This window comes from Chrysemys picta, chromosome 3 (assembly GCF_011386835.1).
Source record: "Chrysemys picta bellii isolate R12L10 chromosome 3, ASM1138683v2, whole genome shotgun sequence".
In the NCBI taxonomy this organism is placed as follows: Eukaryota; Metazoa; Chordata; order Testudines; family Emydidae; genus Chrysemys; species Chrysemys picta.
Genome location: NC_088793.1, coordinates 126,861,865 through 126,881,537, shown reverse-complemented (window position 1 = coordinate 126,881,537; position 19,673 = coordinate 126,861,865). Strand labels below are relative to the sequence as shown.

The 19,673-nt window shown below is 42.3% G+C and overlaps 1 protein-coding gene across 4 annotated transcripts in view; it reads right to left on the bottom strand.

Moving 5' to 3' along the window:
- The window catches only part of KIF25 (kinesin family member 25), a 71,763-nt gene that overhangs the window by 20,198 nt on the left and 31,892 nt on the right, over nucleotides 1-19,673 (bottom strand). For all 4 annotated transcript variants that reach the window (XM_005303943.5, XM_005303944.5, XM_065590455.1 and 1 more), the window contains 2 exons: nucleotides 10,620-10,687; nucleotides 3,972-4,046 (listed from right to left, as the gene is read on the bottom strand). In XM_005303943.5, the coding sequence (XP_005304000.2) occupies nucleotides 3,972-4,046; nucleotides 10,620-10,687 (143 nt within the window). The remainder of the gene's footprint in view (nucleotides 1-3,971; nucleotides 4,047-10,619; nucleotides 10,688-19,673) is intronic.

Sequence of the window (19,673 nt, the reverse complement as noted above, 5' to 3'; positions counted from 1 at the left end):
TCGGGAGGTAAACTACGGAACATCAACCACAGGCTGGGTATTGTGCTGACCTTGCCTAATTTACCTCACAGTAAAACTAAAGTGCCTTGTCTCCACTGTGCCTGGGGATAGCTCATTAGTTGCATAGAGATAAAAACAGTGAAGACAAGGCCTAGGTCTGATAGGCAGAGTGTGAGGAAGCTTTCATTCCAAGTAGGTGATAACTGAATCCTGAAGAGGATTAAAAAACTTAGCTCTGTTAACCTGGCATCTTTGTCCTGTATTAAACATGCCGTTTCAGGCATGTGCAGGCAACAGAAAAGATGTGCTTTGCTGAACTCCAATGACTCAGCTGTTATTTTTTAAATTTGTTTATCTTTTCAGATCACAAAACTTTACATACTGATACTGACAGACACTGTAGAGAGTTATGTTCTCAGCTTACAAGTGACCTTGCTGTACCTAAGAAAGTTTTTTAGAGTGGGGTTGGGAGGGTGAACACTGATAGCATTGCAGCTGACATGGGGAGGGAGCAGATCCTTGCAGCAGTAAACAGTCATAGATCTGAGTCAATGGAGCTATGACAATTTACCCCTGCTGAGGATCAGCCCCAGATGGGGAGCAAGTCTGCAAGATTGGAAGACAATAATATCTAAAAATCTGGACTTTAGACTTGATGGGCTAAAGGACTCAGACCTACAACGGAAAACAAGGTAGAGAACATAAAAAAGTGGAACTCAGGCTGCAAATCTTGAGGATGGGATTTCAAAAAACATTCACTGTTGGCCTAACTCTGTCTCTGAAGTCAATAGCAAAACTCTCACTAATTTGAGACAGGTCAATACATTTTTGAAAATTCCACCCTGAAAGTGCACTGTCTGATCAAGATATAGGTTCTAGAGGCCTGGTCACTGAACACAGAGTCTTAAAAATAAAATGACATGCTTGGAAACAAAATTAGAGTCTTCAGTTTGTAGTTAACTGGGTTTCCCCAGGAAAGAGAGGATGGAAGTCTGAAAGGTTTTGTTTGGTTGGTTGGTTTGGTTTTTTGAAGTATAGATCTTTAAAAGTTGCTAATTCCACATATTCCTGCTACCTCAGCTTCCCTCTTAGTCACTAGCCATTTATCCTTAAGAAATTCAGCATCATTGGCTAATGCTAGGACAATTCTAATACTTGTACAGATAATGGGATTAAATATAAGTGTTTGAAGACAAGTATATTTGCATAACCTTGAGTATCAAGGATCTTGATTTGGGGTATAATCCAATTATATGCCCTCTCTGCTAAAGCCAAAAAGAGCTTGACTGAGGTAAAAGAGAGTTGGGACTCGTCAGGGTGGTATTAAATCCAGACAGGTTAGCTCTAGAACGAATTGTTTGGTGTCTCAACAGAAGAACTAGAAGCAACTGACAGAATTAACACAGACTGAGTTTTATCTAGTTTACTTTGCTTATTTTTTGGTTACACCAGAGTGGCTTTAAATGAACTATACCATTTTTATCCCCAAATTACTAATCTGCAAAAAAATATTGGTAAATCCTTATTTCTGTGCTTGAACTTTTTCTTCCACATTTGCTCACATAGTTATATTGTTCTTAAAAAGATTTTACTATTAAACTAAAATACCATTTATTAAGCTTAATAGCACTCAGCATCTAAAAAACCTCAGATGCTCACTCTGATAGAGTTAGGACCGGAGGGGAACACAATCAAGGAAATCAAAGTAAGAGGAATTTCTTTTTTCTTTAAAAAATGAGCACAATTTACTCTTAAATCTTGTGAGAGAAGGTGATGTTATTTTAATCCCCTGCTGAGCTTGTATTGGGAATTCTAAACTTTGAAGTCTATTTTTTTTTCTATTTCGTAAAGGAACAATCTTTTCTTCCTGTATGCTTACTCTGAAAAATAATATAATGTAATTTAAAAAATATGTTTAAACCCCACCACAAACTCCATTTTTTATAAGTGGATGTTTTGGAGCTCAGACTAGAAGCAGCCAGAAGGAGCAGATAACTTCAAGGATCAAAATAATTATGTCTGTTTCACATTTATAATAGGAAGGCTGTTCAGAAACATGACTGATACAGGCAGACTATTCCTTTTCGGATAGTCTGCTTCTGTTTAAATGGTACATCCTGAAAAAAAGACAGACCTGTAAGTTTTCAATAACAGAACATTTCCTAAATGAATATGAAGTTCCTGGGTTTCAGGACAGAGACTTTAGACAGGAGCATACTAAGAGGTGGAAGCTTCTCTCAATATACACATGTAACCTGCATTGGGGTTAATTGAAAGTACTGCACATAGGAAGATAAGTAGGTTGGGACCTAGGGCACAATCCTGAGCTGAGACAAGCTCATGCTTTCTGCAGCTGGAAGGGTGGGGAGAGACAACAGTAACTCTAAGCCATCTCTACGTCTTCCCCTGATCATGTGGTGTTCCCAGGTGAAAGTTATGGTTACTTTACCTTGTAGTGGCTAGAATAGTCCCTTAAGGGCCATTTGGATCAGCAGTACTCATCACATTCAAGCTCTATCCCCTCAGGTACTCTCTCTTTCAGGTCACCATCTCACCCTTCCATACCCCCTGCGCTGTGTGAGTATGTGGGGTGCCCAAGACTCCCACACACTTGGGGAATCCTCAGCAGCCTCTTCAGAGCAGCCTTAAGGTCACTTTGAGCTGCTAGGGTACTTGTAGCCTTGGTCTGTGGAATGCCAGGCTCAAGGGATAAGCATGCATTTCCAACGGTTGTCAATATTTGAAAAAAAAAAGGTTCCATGCATAGGTGCTGACTTTTACTTTTCCCTGGAGTGCTCCACCCCAAGGCCTCGACCCTTCCCCCAAAGTTCTGTCTTCGCTCTGCCTCTTCCCACCCCTGCTCTGCCCCTCCCAAGACCCAACCCTCACTCCTCCCCCTTCCCCCCGCCTCTTCCAGCCCCATCTGCACCTGCTCCCTGAGGCCCCTGCCCACCCACCACTCGCTGGTCTCCACCCTCCCCCAAATGCCTCCCCAAGCCACTAAACAGCTGTTTGGCAGCGCCACCAATCAGCTGTGGCTGGTGGGTGTTGAGCACCTGCTATTTTTTTCCGTGAGTGCTCCAGCCCAAAGCACACATGGAGTCGGTGCCTATGATTCCATGGTCATGTGGCTACCCACATGATTCATATGACATCATGGAGACAATGTCACGAAGGAAATCTGAATCAGATGGACAAAGAACATCCACAGTTGAGTTGGATCAGGCAAGGAAGAGAAAGAAAAAGAGAGGAAAGGAAGTAATTAATGGATTTCTGTTTCATTCCCACTGTTTACAATTACAACCACTTCAAGGCCCCTTTTCTAGAGGACTGTAAATTAGCCTTAATGGTTTTGCTGGCCAGAAGTAATTAAAAATGTATAGCAGTATTTATTTCTGATAGTGTAGTTTCCAAAACTGATTTTAACTTCAGGGAATCTATTTGATGCTGTCTCAAAATCTACAACTGAGGATCATTAATTCTTAAGATCCTCAAATGCTATTGAAGAAAGGTAGGTCACACTGCCTATTATTTTAAAAAATGTTTCAAAATTTAGCACAGCATACGTTTTTATCATGCAGAAAAAATAAAAACAAATGTACTATTAACTTAAAAAAGAAATTACACTTGTCTGAATTTGTTTTACCTCTGTTATAAGTAGCACCTATATTTACTATAACTGACAGAGGCCAGAGAAAAATAATTTTACTCTCCCTTTTTTTCCCCCCAAATTTGTCCACTTTGTCTGATAAAAATTTCAAAATAGTCACTTCCATTATTTCCTGTCTGAGTGGGAGAATATCCTAATACTGAGTGACTGTCAGATTACAACATTGAAAATGTGATTGTAAACCCACAAAAACTGGCAAGAGAACTTGGGAAATAACTCTTTAAGTCATTTAAAAAAAAACTGAATGGATTTCAAGTTGGTCGTGTCACTTTACATTGTTTCCTCCTACTTTTCAACTTACCCATCCAGCAGAGATGTAAGCAAAGGGGCCACATCTGCAAACACTGTGTCTTGAGACTCAGCAACACTGTAAACTCTGAGGGGGAGGAAAATGGAATGATTCATTGAACAAAAACGATCCCAGTGTAATAACACAGACCAGAAAAATAAAAGTCAGTTGCTGTGTGCCACTAACGCACAACTCAGGGTTTGCTGATGTGTTTCTATGACAACAACAATTACAGACTGTGTTTCAGAATACTTATTTACCTTTGAGACAGAAAGATCAGTCGAGGGAAACTACTCACTGCTGTTCTGAAACTGGCTTTCTGAGCCAGGAAATGAAGAGGCAAGGAAAAAGAGCTGAGCTACTAGAGCTGCTACTTTGTTCAGGTAGCTGAGGCAGAGAATTTGGAGAGCACCGTAGGGCACAGCCAAACCCTACAGATTGTGTAGAGAAGTCTGAGCTGCCTTTGGTATATACTAGAAGAGATGCACATACTAAATGTCTTGGAGCAGGGGAGACACAAAGATCTAAAAAAGTAGTTTGTTTGTTCAGTGTGGTCCAGTGGTTAGAATAGGGGACTGGAAATCGGAATTCCTAGTTCTACTCCTGTCTTTTGGAGGGGCTGTGGTCTTTATTATGATGTGATTTTTAAGGGGGGGCGGATTCCTTGGGGATATGAATTCTTTGCACCCACAGAGCTGCTTCAGGGAGACAGGAAGACTGGGAACAGAGTACCTAAAAGGAATTTAAAAAAATAAAGGGGTGTGCATTGGTGACTATCCTTCTGCTAATCCCGCCCAATCACCAGGCCCCAGCAGTCTCCTTGGACCACTCCTGTCTCCCAGCTGTACTGACCCACACTTTGTTTTCTCCCAATTGTCACTTGGCTGCTGGAGACCCTGATTCCTGTGTTATGACATTAAGGAGGCATAGTATTCCCTTCTGTCATTCCCTAGGGCACCGGCTGTTCTCCCAGGGAATGGGATTACTCAGCATGTGCTCCCCCTCACAGCGTCATAGAGTTTAAGGCCAGAAGTGGACCATTTTAGATCAGCTAGTCTGACTTCATGTATAGCATAGGCCACCAACACCGCCAAGCACCCACACTCTAAAGCCAACAACCAAAATGACACCAAAGTATTACAGCCCACAGGAGACTACTAGACTATTATGTGCCACAGGAAGAGAATAAAAGAGGCCAAGGTGCACCAGTACTCAAGGGCCCCACAATGGCAGGAAATGATTAAGTAAGATATACCCAGATAATCCTGGCAAGTGACCCGCACTCATGCACTGCAGAGGAAGGCCAAAAACCCCCAAAGACACTGTCAAGCTGACCTGGGGGAAAATTCCTTCCCAACGCCACATATGGCAATCAGATAGACCTTGAGCATGTGAGCAAGTATCAACCAGCCAAGCACTTGAAGAGAGAAAACTCTCAGTGCCACCTCAGAGCACTAGCCCAACCCTGCCTATGTTCCATCTCCAGCCGTGGCCATCTCTGATGCTTCAGAGATCAAAACCCCTCCCAGAATACCCTGAGGCAAAAATCCCTTCCTGACCCCTGCAGGTGGCTGGCTGAAACCCTGAAGCATGAGTTTAAGGAGGCATGGTACATATGTGAAGGGTTTCACAGCTGCAGAGTCAGCACCACAAACATTTCACCTTTTCATTATTAAGTATCTATTGATATAGCTCCTTGCATCACAGCATCTCATCATCTCGCAAACATCATTGAATTTATCCTCATAACACCCGTGTGAGGCAAGGAAGTGCTATTAACTCCATTTTCCAGATGGGGAACTGAGGCACAGAGAGATAATGTGATTTGCCCAAGAAGAGGTGACGTGTTGGGAGGGCATGTGGGATCAAGTGCCCTCCCCCAGACTGGCCTGCCAGGGGCAGGGAGGGAGCGGGACGGAGCTGCTTGCTTCTGCCTAAGAGAGCCTGGTTGGGAGGCAGCGGTGGCCTGCTCCCTGCCCAGGGTTGGCTGCAGGGGAGAGGAACTGAGTGAGCCAGAAACATGCTGGAGAGGAGAGGGGGCTCTGGCTCGCTCAGCCCCTGTCCCTGGCAGCTGGAGCACCAGCAGGCTGCCCCCAGCCCGGGCCCTGCTTTCAGGAACTGGAGCCGCCCTTCACCCTCGGCTTACTCATCCCCTGTCCCTGGCAGCCGAGCCCAGGCAGGTAACGTGGGGCGGGGAGAGCACGGTGGCTCCGGGCTGGGTGCAGGATGGGGGGTTTACTGGGGAGAGAAGACACTTGGGGTGGGTCACAGGTCCTCCCCTTTAGATTGTGCCCCAGTATGGGGAGGCAGGAGTTGTCTATGTGCCCAAGGCCACACAGGAAGACTGTGGAAGAGCAGGGAATTGAATCCAATATTCCTAAGTTTCAGTTCAGTGCCTCAACCACAAGACCATCCTTCTGATAAGCATTTTTCACTGCACAGAAACAGATGTTTCTCTTTTATGTTTAGAGTTGTATGTTGCTTTTAAAAATAAGTTTTTGAGGGATGTAATAATTAAATTGAATTAGTTCTTCCACTCCTTAGCAAGTAGCAAGGATAACATAACTCTTGGAGCGAAACAATGATAATACCTTAACCAACTGTACACATTTTCAAACTCAAGTAAAGACCCAAGCTAGTTTATATAACGTACTTCTTAATCTACCCCTATCACCTACCCCTTCAAAAACAAAGTACGAAGAGCTCAGAATCCACACCTGAAAATAACAAATCAGAACCTCCTCCATTTCATGATAATAAAACAGGACATTCTGACTCATTCATCTCTTTTCTTTGCATCATGACTAAGTAACTCCCTATAGATTACCAATTGAAACAAGTACAGTCTTGTTTACACAAGATGTACAAAGACAATATGAAAATCATTATCCACACTTAAGAATTTGACATATAAATGTAGTAGATGTCTCTTTGAACAAACTTAATTTCTGATGCCTCCCTACTTTTCCTTCCCTTCCTGCTCAACCTTATTCTCCAATGAATGATGCATCTTTTCAAGATGTTTTGACCCATTAGCTGATTAGAAGCAGGAATTTGGGTAGCAGCAAACAACATAAAATAGTCAATTTGCATGTGATCAAATATTCTGCTGTTTATATATGTTACATTAAAAATGTAAATTAATGAATGTCACATTCTGCTCTTTACCATTTATCCATAAGGTTCTTCAGGTGTATAACTGACCAAGATCCCACCACTCTGATTCATTACATGTACAAATGCAGACTAAAGTGTACACTTTAAAGTGTAGACTTAGTGTACACTACAGATACAACTGTGTCTGGGGACCCCAGTGACACAGGAACATAAAAACCGTCATGCTCAGTCAGACACAAGTTCCATCTAGCCAAGTATCCAGCACCAGATATTTCCAAGGAAGGTGCAAGAAATGCTGCAGTAGGCAGATGTGGGATAATCTGTCTCCGATGAAGGTCTCGTCCTAATCCTTAATAGTCAGATATTGGTTTAGCCCCTGAAATACAAGGGTTTATATATTTTCCAAATTTTTTGTTAGCATTAACTATTATAACTCTAGCTGTTCTTGCTACCCATAAAAACATCCAGTCTTCCTTTGAATCTTGCTGAATTCTTCATCCAGATGGCATCCTGTGGCAATGAGTTCCATAGTCTAATTACGTGTATGAAAAAGTATTTCCTGTTTAATCAGTGAATAGGCACTTGTCTGGCTTGATTGACAAATTCTGCTTGTCTTGCCATTCCATTGACATGTTTTCAAAAAACAGAGACACCTACAAATATGCAGTTATGGTAAAGCACTTATATTGAGAAAACAGTTACTGAATAACAAAATTACCTCCTGGTTAGGTATGCATGCACATGCATACATTGCTGCATGCTTTTCATGTCAGATCTTCAAAGTCAATCTGGTTGAACAAAAACATCCCCAAACTGCTTTTTCTCTGCTTCATTATTCACCCACACCATTTGAAATATTCATTGGCACCAAATCCCCAATCTTAAGGCAACGAGTCTCCATCTCAATTTGTCTTGAACTGATTTGATATTTCTCCCTAAAACATGTCAAAGTATCTCTCAAGAGATCATCTGAGGACTGTTACAAAGGATTAATTGGGAAGGTGTTTATATGGGATGTGAATACTCAAATTGCCCTATATTGGTGCTGATGAGTTTTTCAATCTGTTGATATATAAAGCAGACAGAACACAACTTAACTGACTCTCTGTTCAATGCTAGAAACAGACTTGTTTTAATTAGTTATCTGGGACAATGGAAGGTACAGCAAACCCAGGGAATCTGCTTGTACAAAATTATTTATTCTACTCGAAAGATGACAGATTTCCCCCGAAACGGATATTAATGTTAATTTCATCCTGAATATTATTATCTTATTTTTTATTTTGTTAACTGATTCAGTGATAAAATTATTAAAAGCATAAAATGCTGAAAGATGGAATTTTCTTCTTGAACTGAAATAAAATATTTTGACATTTATTAGTTCCATAAAAAGTTGCTAAAAAAATAAACATTTTGAGTTCATAAGAACCATATGCTCTACTGTTTATAAAAATGAGCTGTGCTGGGACACTGAAAAAACATTCCCCAAGAACAGCATTCTTTGGGGGATTTACATTTTTAAAAAATCCTTTTCCTGATTATCTGGATGGTCACCACATGTCCAGAATCACGGCACCTCCAGAGTGCTTTGCAAAAGTACTCCATACACTTTAATATATTGTGGCATATCTTTAACACTAAAAACTGATACCTATATTAAATGCCTAAAAACTTTGGTAACAAAGCTAAGGTTGTCCAGTGATTCCTTGTGCGCTTCTACAATGTGGAGAGTGGCTAACTCAAACCTCTGAAAGCCAGGAAATGAAAAGTTACGGTACATGCCACCCCTGCAATGCAACCTTAACTCTGTCTCCTGAAGTTGGCAATAGCCATGGAGAATGGTTCAATAAGGAGTAGTGGTGCCATAAGAAGACATGAAGATGTTCTAAGAGAATGTGCCATTATCTGTGTTGTGCACCACAGATTTGAATTCCAGCAGTGATCAGTAGGTATTCCAACTGCCATTCACTGTGTTAGGTGCAGCTGTATTGAACGATGGAGGGAATAGTTGAAGCAGCCTAGCAGAACTATGCCTGTGATATGAGGAGAGGTGCATGAATACTTTGAAGGATCAAGCATACCCTATTTCAGGACCCAGTTCTGTAGGCTGTGTCAGTAAGGATAGTCAAAAATCTGGTGGCATGCATGAATGACAGTGGTTTCCAGGATTTAATAAGGGGTAAATGAAGGCAATATCTCAGAAGGAATCCTTCGGGCAAGAGTGAAGGGGTGGTAACATTTTGCCAGTTGGGGGTGGTTTGTGTGGACTAAATTCAGTGTTTGAGTGTAGGCAGATCCTGTTTGCGACACCAGACCTAAATCCGCGTTTCACCTTAGCAAAAGAGATGGTGTTAGACTTGGTCCTAAAGTGCTCAGCTGCTCTGCTCCCAGAGCGTTCAGCAGCATCTGTAAGGCAGAGTGCTAATTTGTGTATTATTGGGGTGTTGGGGCATCACTCCAAGAGGACAGAAATAAGGTTGTGTGGAGGGGCATGAGGCACCACTGCGTAACCTTAACTCTGCATTAAGCATGTCACCTTAAGCTACGCAACGACTGAAAGACATCATATTGCCTGGAAACACTCCTGCTTCAACAGAGCCCTAGTTTTGCGGCAGATGTACATTTCACTCTTTTAGGAGCATCAGTTTGGCACACGCAGACCTGGAGTTCTAAACTATCTTTAAAATCTTTTTTCACTATTGCTTCCCTAAAGGGGCAATGAGTACCATGCACCAATTGGGATAAATCCTAGGCAACTGGGATTAATGTAGGGCGCATCAGAGCTATAGTTTGAGCCCGAGGTGTGCACAAAATAATGTTACAAGAATAAGGTGATTTTATAAAATGCTTTTTTTTTTAGGAGTGCGGGCACTATATCTCAGGAATACCTTGCTCAAAAGATCTCAAATTTGGACCACCAACACCACCGAGCACTTCCATGAGAAATGGCAAATTCCAAGACAATCCAAGCCAGCATGTGGATTTTTTGTGAGCTTGATATAGTCCACCTTTAAAAAGAAAGTGATGCTTAACCTTAACTATAACAGAATTGAGGCTTCACTACAATTCTACATTGTGGGTAGCAAGGATACACTAATGGACAAAACACTGGACTAGGATTCAAAACACCCAGGGTTAAATGCTTGGCTTGGTCACAGATGTCCTCTGTGATCTTGGGCAAGTTATTTAATCTATCCTGTGGCTCAGTTCCTCACCTGTAAAATGGGAATAATAGTACTTTCCTATTTCAGAGTGTTGTGAGGATTAAGAATTGCAATGCGCTCAGATACCACTATGATGAGGGCCATACAAGCACCTAAGATAGATATTAAATTTGGAATATTAGCTCTCTTCTTCATTTGGAACTGTAGGATTAAAACACTATCTAATCTAATTTCTGCAGTGCTTTGTGTCATGGGAAGCACCTCATCACCAAATAAGTGAGAAAAATGAGCATGTTATGCTATCAACTCCTGCTATGAAATCAATTTTCATATTTACAGCATCGCACAACAATCCAGAAAGCTTTTCAAGATCACCCACCTGTCAAACTGAAATGTCTTGTTGATCAAAGTATGACCAGGACGATTGCATTTTACAAGGACAGTTTCCTAATAGAAAAACAAAGTGGTTACCATTAGAACATATAGCATAAGTGAACAAACAACAAGAAACCCCTCTTCTGGCCAAGTTCATCATCAGAAGCAAACTCCCCACAGACCCGGACCCACCAACTGAAAATGGCACCAGACCCTGCCAAAACAAAGATGCAAAACCTGCAAACATATCTCCACTGCTACAATGATCAACACCCCTGACAATACACATTTCAAGATCCATGGGTCCTACGGATGCTTAGCATAATATGTGATAAGACAGGAGACATTCCAGAAGACTGGAAAAGGGCAATACCGCCCATCTATAAAAAGGGAAATAAGGACAACCCGGGGAATTACAGACCAGTCAGCTTAACTTCTGTACCCAAAAAGATAATGGAGCAAATAATTAAACAATCAATTTGCAAATACTTAGAAGATAATAAGGTGATAAGTAATAGTCAACATGGATTTGTCAAGAACAAATCATGTCAAACCACCCTGATAGCTTTCTATGACTGGGTAACAAGCCTTGTGGATGAGGGGAAGCGGTAGATGTGGTATATTTTGACTTTAGTAAGGCTTTTAATACTGTCTTGCGTGATCTTCTCATAAACAAACTAGGGAAATACAACCTAGATGGAGCTACTATAAGGTGGGTGCATAACTGGTTGGAAAAGCATTCCCAGAGAATAGTTAGCAGTGGTTCACAGTCATGCTGGAAGGGCATAACGACTGGGGTCCCACAGGGATTGGTTCTGGGTCTTGTTCTGTTCAATATCTTTATCAATGATTTAGATAATGGCATAGAGAGTACACTTATAAAGTTTGCGGATGATACCAATCTGGGAGGGGTTGCAAGTGCTTTGGAGGATAGGATTAAAATTCAAAATGATCTGGACAAACTGGAGAAATGGTCTTTAGTAAATAGAATGAAATTCAATAAGGACAAATGCAAAGTACTCCACTTAGGAAGGAACAATCAGTTGCACACATACAAAATTGGAAATGACTGCCTAGGAAGGACCCTTCTGCGGAAAGGGATCTGGGGGTCACAGTGGATCACAAGCTAAATAGGAATCAACAGTGTAACACTGTGCAAAAAAAGCAAACATCCTTCTGGGATGTATTAGCAGGAGTATTGTAAGCAAGACACGAGAGGTAATTCTTCTGGAAAGTCCACACCCTGAACAATGTTGTTATACCAACCTAACTCCTGGTGCAGACAGTGCTATATCAACAGGATACTTCTCCTGTTGACATAGCTACTGCCTCTTGGGAAGGTGGAGTACCTATGCCAACAGGAGAAGCTCTTGTCGGCATATGTTGCGTTTTCACTGAAGCACTGCAGCAGCGCAACTGCGCTGCAGCATTGTAATTGCAGACCTGCCCTTATATCCCGTTTCAAACATTCACCAATTCTTGATGTGTCAGAGAAAAGCACAAAATCTCCATAATGCAGTTAATTCCTTAGATTGTAAACTCTTACTTAGATTGTATACTCTCTTGGGCAGGGGCAGTCTTTTTGTTCTGTGTTTAAAGTACAACGCCTTGTACAATGGGGTATTGGTCCATGAGTGGGGTTCCTAGAGTCTACCACTATACAAATAATAATAATTAAGAGCAATAATTTTCTTTATGACTGTTGGCAGCAATCAGTTTAGATCCAGGAGTTGAGCCAGTCAGAAAATTTTAACTGTTCAAAACTTACATAGGAAAATGTTCTCAGGACTTCCCCCTTCCCCCGCTACAGTTCAACCAGTTCTATCTTAAATAATAAGAATCAATAACTTTTGTAGTTGCCATCCTAACTATTTTAGCTGCAGGTGGTACTCTGATTCAAATAGAAGACCATATATGCAAAATCCCATTGCTGGACCTGATTATTTACTCATATTTTTGTGCCCACAATTGAACTGCAGATGCAAATTACATAGAAATATCATGGTAATCCACAGTGGAGAAAAGGGACACAGTAAAATTGCTGGCGTTCAATGAGACTTGAGTAAAATGCAATTTCTAAATGTATATGTAGTAGTTTTTGCAAGTGTCAGTGGCTCTTTAAAGCCTAGGCAGAGTGTAATCACAGCACCTTGGCATGAGTTACACAATAACTCAAATCCTGGAGTGCTTTTCTGCTTTCCTCAAATGTGTTTTTAACTGCAGACAAAAATAAAGTAAAATCGCAAAGATTTACAGTATTTCCCCCAACAGCTCAAGGGGTGGCACATAAAATATTTTTAATGACAACTCATCCAATGCCAAGGAGTTTCATAGCTACCTCCGATTTTATTATATTTTACTGGGAGTGCAGAAGAAAAGCCTGCTATGTTTCCAATAACAAAGAATCAGAAAACTAACTTGGAGGGGTAACACTAGTTCCTTTCAAAGAACAACTCAAACCTGTGGCTGAGTGTGTTCCCAATACTCTGAATGATGGGCTATATTGTTGAACCAATGTCTCTACATAATAATATGCCCAGCACACAGGTGGCTAATAAATCAGAGACAACAACACTGCAGATGCATGAATTTCTTATGTTGAATTTACAAGGAGTACTGCTTCCTCAAGGAAGACAAGGGTTGGTGTACCATTGCTGATTTACCTACACCAAAACTCACCCTGTAGATTCAACTGGCCAATATATTGGGCAAATCGAGGGGAGATATAAATGGTGGTGGAGATATAAATCAGTGGCAACTGGTGTACCTGACAAATGGAGAGGGCAGAAAGGTGGGGTTGTTACAGAAAAAGAAACCAACAGATTGTGGAGGTGGGACAGTGGATTTATGAAATGGAATCTATTTTCAGACCAGTTTCCTTCCAAGATAAGTAATGAGAGAGAAAAATCCCACTTGTTTAGCATAGGAAGGAAAAATGTGTTTGTGGGCAGAGGTTTTGATAGGGGAATGTATGGTAACCTTCCTTCTTTAGGGGCTTAGTATGGCTTAAGACAGCTTCCATTGCTGCTGGCCTACAAAAGCTCTGCAGGTTTCTCTAGATACACAACCATGGAGGTTACTCCCTATCCAGACGGAGCAATTTCCCTGTCAGTAGTGGCCATGAAATACCTACAGTTGTATTATATCCATCCAAGAGTGCTTCCTCTTCTAGTGGCAGTCATAGACTCCTCCCAGTCCAAATGCCATTATGGCAATTAGGCTCATGGAAATGATGTCAAGATACATCATAAATAAGGCTAAGATTTTGTCACGGTTATTTTTAGTAAAAGTCGCAGGCAACAAACAAAAACCCACGGAGACCATGACTTTTACTAAAAATAACTGTACAAGCCTCGGCAGAGCTGCAGCCTCCACCATAGGGCAGGGACGCATGGCCCCCTCCACGAGCCACAGGCACACGGCCCCGGCAGCGGCCCCCACAGCAGGGCTATGTAGGGAGCATAACCCCGGCTCCAGCCCCAGCTTCAGCTGCTGACAGCTGAAGAAGTCACGGAGGTCCAGTAAAGTCACGGAATCCATGACTGCTGTGAGCTCCGTGACTTAATCGTAGTCTTAATCATAAATATTCTCAGTCTGTCCCTGACACCCCAATGGGAGGAGCTCTGGCTAAATGAAATTCAGAGAACCAAGGAAAGAAATTTAAATGAGTTGTGAGGACCAAAGATTAAGTCTCTGGGTCTGACAGACCCATAACAGAGCTGTCACCTAGGAAGAGAAGGGTCCTATTGGGCTGAAAATTTACATTCACTCAATACAATTCCCAAAAAACAATAGGAGTCCCTCTGCATCATCTTTGTTACTGGAAGAAAGGCTCTCTCCCACCAACCATCTCCTCTTGACCATCCCAAAAATGAAGAGATTTTAAAAGTTATTTAACAGAGAAAAATAGGCAGCCAGTTCACTCCCGGGGGAATTCTGTGCCAAAAAATTACATTCGGCACCCAATATTTTAAAATTCTGCATATTTTATTTGCCAAAATAACACAGTATAATCATGCCAGTTTCAATTATTTTGGTAATTTATTTCAAAATAACTGTCAGCAAGTATGTCTTTTTGAAATCTTTTTCTGACAAAGATTCCTTACTAGGCATATTAATACAGAACTTTAAGTAATAATTCATTTAAACAACAATACAGAAGCATATTTCCTACAACCCTCAGAAGCAGTGCAAAGGCTTGGGGGAATCAGGGGTAATGGAGGAACTTCTTTTTCTTCAATGCTTTGCCAGATAGTCAGCCGTAGCGAACGTTCACCATTTGGTCTGTTCCTCCCAACCGCAAAGGCTTGACGGCCTGAGAGTCCAACATCGGAACAGACTTGATGGACCCATGTAATATGGGGTCTGCCTCTGGGCCACGTCCACCCCTCAGTTGGTGGAATTTTATCCCAGATGTTACAAGCCACCCGGAGAACGGCGTTCATTGGAATGTCTTGTGGCATTCTTGTGACATGTCCGAAAAGCATAAGGCACTGCTTGCGGACAATGGCCCCAGTAATCTGTAGACCCAAACGACCATAAACATCTGCATTACAGATGAAGTCATTCCACTTGATGCCCAGTATACGACATTCACATTTTGTGTAGAAAGCTTACAGCTTTGTCCAGTCTGTGCAGCGTAGTGTCCATGTTTCACAGCCATACAACAATTTGGGAAGGATACAGCCCCCTGCCTCCCAGTCCGACCTGTACCTCATTGTGGTGGAGGGGGTGTAACATCTGAAGTAGGGGATTGCTCGTTGGACCTATGCCATCAGCGATGAAGACTTGTCCGAAATATCACCTTAGGCATTACGCGAGGTGGACAGATCCAACGTGAACCCTGAAAATGATGGCTAACACAGGTGGTGAAGATGCAGGGCAGTAGCTGCACCTAGCTACCCGAGGCGAAGGAAGTCGCCGAGAAAGACTCAACGGCTCGGGTTGCACAGCGTGAAGCCAGTGCTGGTAGACCAGGAAAAGGGTCGTGTTACTGTGCTTCTGGCCATTTTTCGTCTGGTGTGGAGAACTGGAACTCTGCCAGCCACCTGGAAGAACAGTATTGTGATCTCACTCTATAAGGGCAAGGGACCACGCAGCGAATGTAAAAGCTACAGTCCGATCACTTTGCTCTCTGTTCCAGGGAAGGTGTTTGCTACATTGGAAGTGTCGTCCCCAACAGTCAGGCTTTACGAGGAACAGGTCCACATTAGACGCCATTTTGGCCCTTCGATTGTTGTCAGAGATGCATTGCGAGTTCAGGAAGCCCCGGCATGTAGCATATGCTGATCTTAAGGCTGCATTTGATTCAGTAGACTGTGTCGCATTATGGAAGGCCTTAAAGGGCGTAGGTGTCCCTACCACTCTGCTGAACTTGATTAGCGAGCTGCATAATGGAACCACTGCCCGTATTCGTCTGGGGAGCCGGATGTCAGTGCCTTTTAAATCAGTATCTGGTGTTAGGCAGTGTTGTGTTCTGGCCCCTGCACTCTTTTGTCGGGCAATGGATTTCATAATGCAGCATTCCGTCAGATCCAAAGGCATTGAGATTGGTGATCTCTCGCTCACAGACCTTAACTATGCTGATGACATTGTTCTTTTAGTACAGAGCCCCAACAGGTTTCATGAGCACTCCAGCATATGGAGGAGGAGTCGTCAGCGAAGATTGGTTTTCTTGTTTCATGGTCAAAGACAAAACCGCAAAATCTAGGACCAAGTCCACCTATGACTCCAATCTCTTTGAACAACGAAACCGTCAAATCAGTTTCCAGCGTTTGCTATCTTGGTTCCATACTTACCAGCTCCTCCAATTCTCACACAGAAGTTCTCCATCGGATTGGCATCACAGCATCTGCCAGGGGCCGTTTACAACGGATATGGAATCAACATCAATTTAGTATGGCAACCAAGTTCAGGATTTATTTGTGCTGTATCCTTCCCAACAGAGGAGCTGAGGGAGAGGAAGTAACTGCTGGGAAGGAGACTGGGAGGGTTTTGGGTGTGGGTGAGAGAAGTATGGAACAGGTGTTTTCTTTGGGGGGAAAGGGGGAAAGGGATTATTAGGGATTTGTGGAGCATTCCTCCATGCAGACCCTGTCTGATCCCTAGCCTCTCCCATTCAGTCAGGCACCTCTGCCCGTGTGTCCCTGCACCCCCACTTCCCATTCAGCCAGGCATGGCTGCCCCTGTCCCCTTGCACCTCCATTCCCTATTCAGGTAGGTACAGCTCCCCTGTCTCCATATGTCCCTGCACTTCCCCTCCCCCATGTGGCCCTGTACCCCCACTCCCATTCAGCCCCTGGCTCAATGTTGTCACCCCACTAGCTCCTGTGTCCCTGCCCCCATCTGTTCCCCCCACTAGTCCTTCTGAACCCCAGTCTGTTACCCCCCAGCAGCCCCGTGAGCCCTGTTCTGTCCATCCCTGCTATATCCCATGCCTCCTCACCTGGCCCTGTACAGAGGGCGCTGTGAGGAAGGTAGCCTCTACCCCCTCCCTGTCTGCAGCTGTCTGCTCCAGCCTGTGAGCCAGCTGCCTTCTCTTCTGGCGCCACATCAGCCACTGGTGGGCGAAAAGTGTAATTGCAGTTTCCCTTCATCGCCCCATCAGAATCAATTATTCTGCAGGGGAAAAAAAATCTGTGAGGGACATAAATTCTGCACTTGCATAGTAATCCCTCAGGAGTACCAGTTGCTCTCATCCTCTCTCCAGACCCAATGCACTAATCACTCCCACAGGCAGAATATCCACAGTGAGAGACAGGGACAAGTGAAGGATAAGAAGTTGCAGAATGCATAAGGTAATGGCCTCATTTATAGAAACTCCCCTTCACCCAAGACACTATACAACTTTGGGGCTGCTTATTGTGTTGATCTGTTCCCCAGTTAGGTCAACCTGGTGTACAGCCAATACCCACATCCTTCCAAAACTTAAACAGATGGATAACTTCTACTAAAGAGAGTCCACAATAAGCAACTGCCATCCCCACACCACCAGCTTCAAGAAAAGTCGTTGTTACTGTTCAATTGAACAGTTAGGCTTACCACATGAAAACAAAGAAGCAGCCTTGCCAAGCAAATTTTTAGTGAGAAAATCTGAAAACCCAGACATATGCTCTTTCAAATCTCACAAACCACCAGATTTGAATTAAATAAGAAATTAAAGAAGAAAATACCTTAGAGACAGTCACCCTGGAGCCCTGATGCAATAGCCAGATTCTCCATATGAAAATGATTTTATTTATAGATGCAATCTAAGGCTTTACAATCTTGAATTAGCTCAGAAATTGAAAAGAAATACTGTGCTGAACAGCCAATAAAAACCTAAACCCTTTTTAGACTTTGGGTTTGAAATAGTGACTCTGAAGACAAGTCGTACAAGACTGTAAAACAGATCACTTGCCTCTTTTCCAGATTTAATGATAAGAATCCCTAAATAAACAGGATGGATGTGACTTGAATTTTACTCTTCTCTGAACAGTCTCAACCCCCCCTTACTTACTTCCCAAATCCAAGGTCATTTTGGCCATGTTTCAGCGCTGCCTATACTACAGTTCAATCTGTGTTAAGCAAAACCTTATTCAACACAGTTCTTGATAGGTAGGTAGCAAGGGTCCACCTACCGCTATAGATCTATCTGTTGGGACCGGGTTACAATGGAACTGTCCCACTTGTCATGGTTAAAACACAGCTCAGTCTTGTAGCACAGACAGGACAGAATCACGACATATCTAAAGTTCTAACACAGTTCAGAGACATGGTCAAAACATAGTTAGAGCCCATCTATAAGATCAAACCATATTTTACTATGTAGAGGAATTGTCTTGTGACTTGGTCCCCCAACACACCAGTATTTGTACTGCAGATGGGCTCTAATGAGAAGAGTGTAGACAGGTGCCTAACCATGCTATAAGCATATTGTAAAATATTTTATAACATGATTAGGCCCCATCTATCATCTACCATGGTCTAGGAAACACTGCTAGCCTCTTGCTAGCAAGATCCATGATTCAATGTGCTTCTAGTGCCAGTGTTGACAGGGCCATACCGGGAGGGATATGCAATAAATAATCATATTTTGCACTAAGTACCTCATCATTGTATCTATAAAAAGTTTACATTACACACAATAAGCCTTACAACATCCTTGTGTGGTAGATACTATTATACCCCTTTAGCAGATGGGGAAAGTGAGGTTAAATGACATGCTCAAGATCACACAGTGCATCAATAACAGAGCAGGGAATAGAACCCAGGAGTATTAACACCCAATGTGATGCTCTAATCACCTGAGTATCTTCAGAACAACTGAGTTTGAAGTCTAGTTAGGACTTTTGTCCTTACCTGTAACCTATATCTTCAGGATCATCAGAGATAAGCAAAAAGTCCTGAAAGGCAGTCATAATTACAGCCTAACAATTTAAACTATTCAACTCGGTACCTATATCAGGAGCAAGGAGTGTCTCCCTTGTCTTGCCCAAACTCATTTAAGTTAGAAATATCTGTCATGGGAATGGCTAAATCATTTCCAAAAACAAAGGTATTTGGGCTGCAATTAAAGAGGTACCATCAACTCAAAAAAAAAAAATCATGTTTCTGTCTGAAAAACTGTATAACTACTCTAGTTACATATAACACCTAGATTACTAGAATTGAAAGAAGTTGATGAAAAACATTTTTCTCAAATTTGTTTATTTTGAGCAGTTGTCAGTCAATTGTGTATAGTCAATTATATTTTTCCCCCTTTATTCACTGTCTCTTTAGCTGAAAAGTCTCCTATCAACATCAACAAGGAAGCAGAAAATCCAAATTTTCTTTAACCCCTCCCTCCCCCCAAAATTATAAAAAATGTCAGGACATGGTATTTAGTTGGTGTTGGTCCTGCTTTGAGCAGGGGATTGGACTAGATGACCTCCTGAGGTGCCTTCCAACCCTAATATTCTATGATTTTAAGGATGTGCGATCAGAAACTGGAGTGTTTAAAATCAGTAAATTTTAAAATCAAAAAAATTCAAGCTGACAAAGTCCTTTATGAAGACAAAACACAGCTTCTCAGAAATTT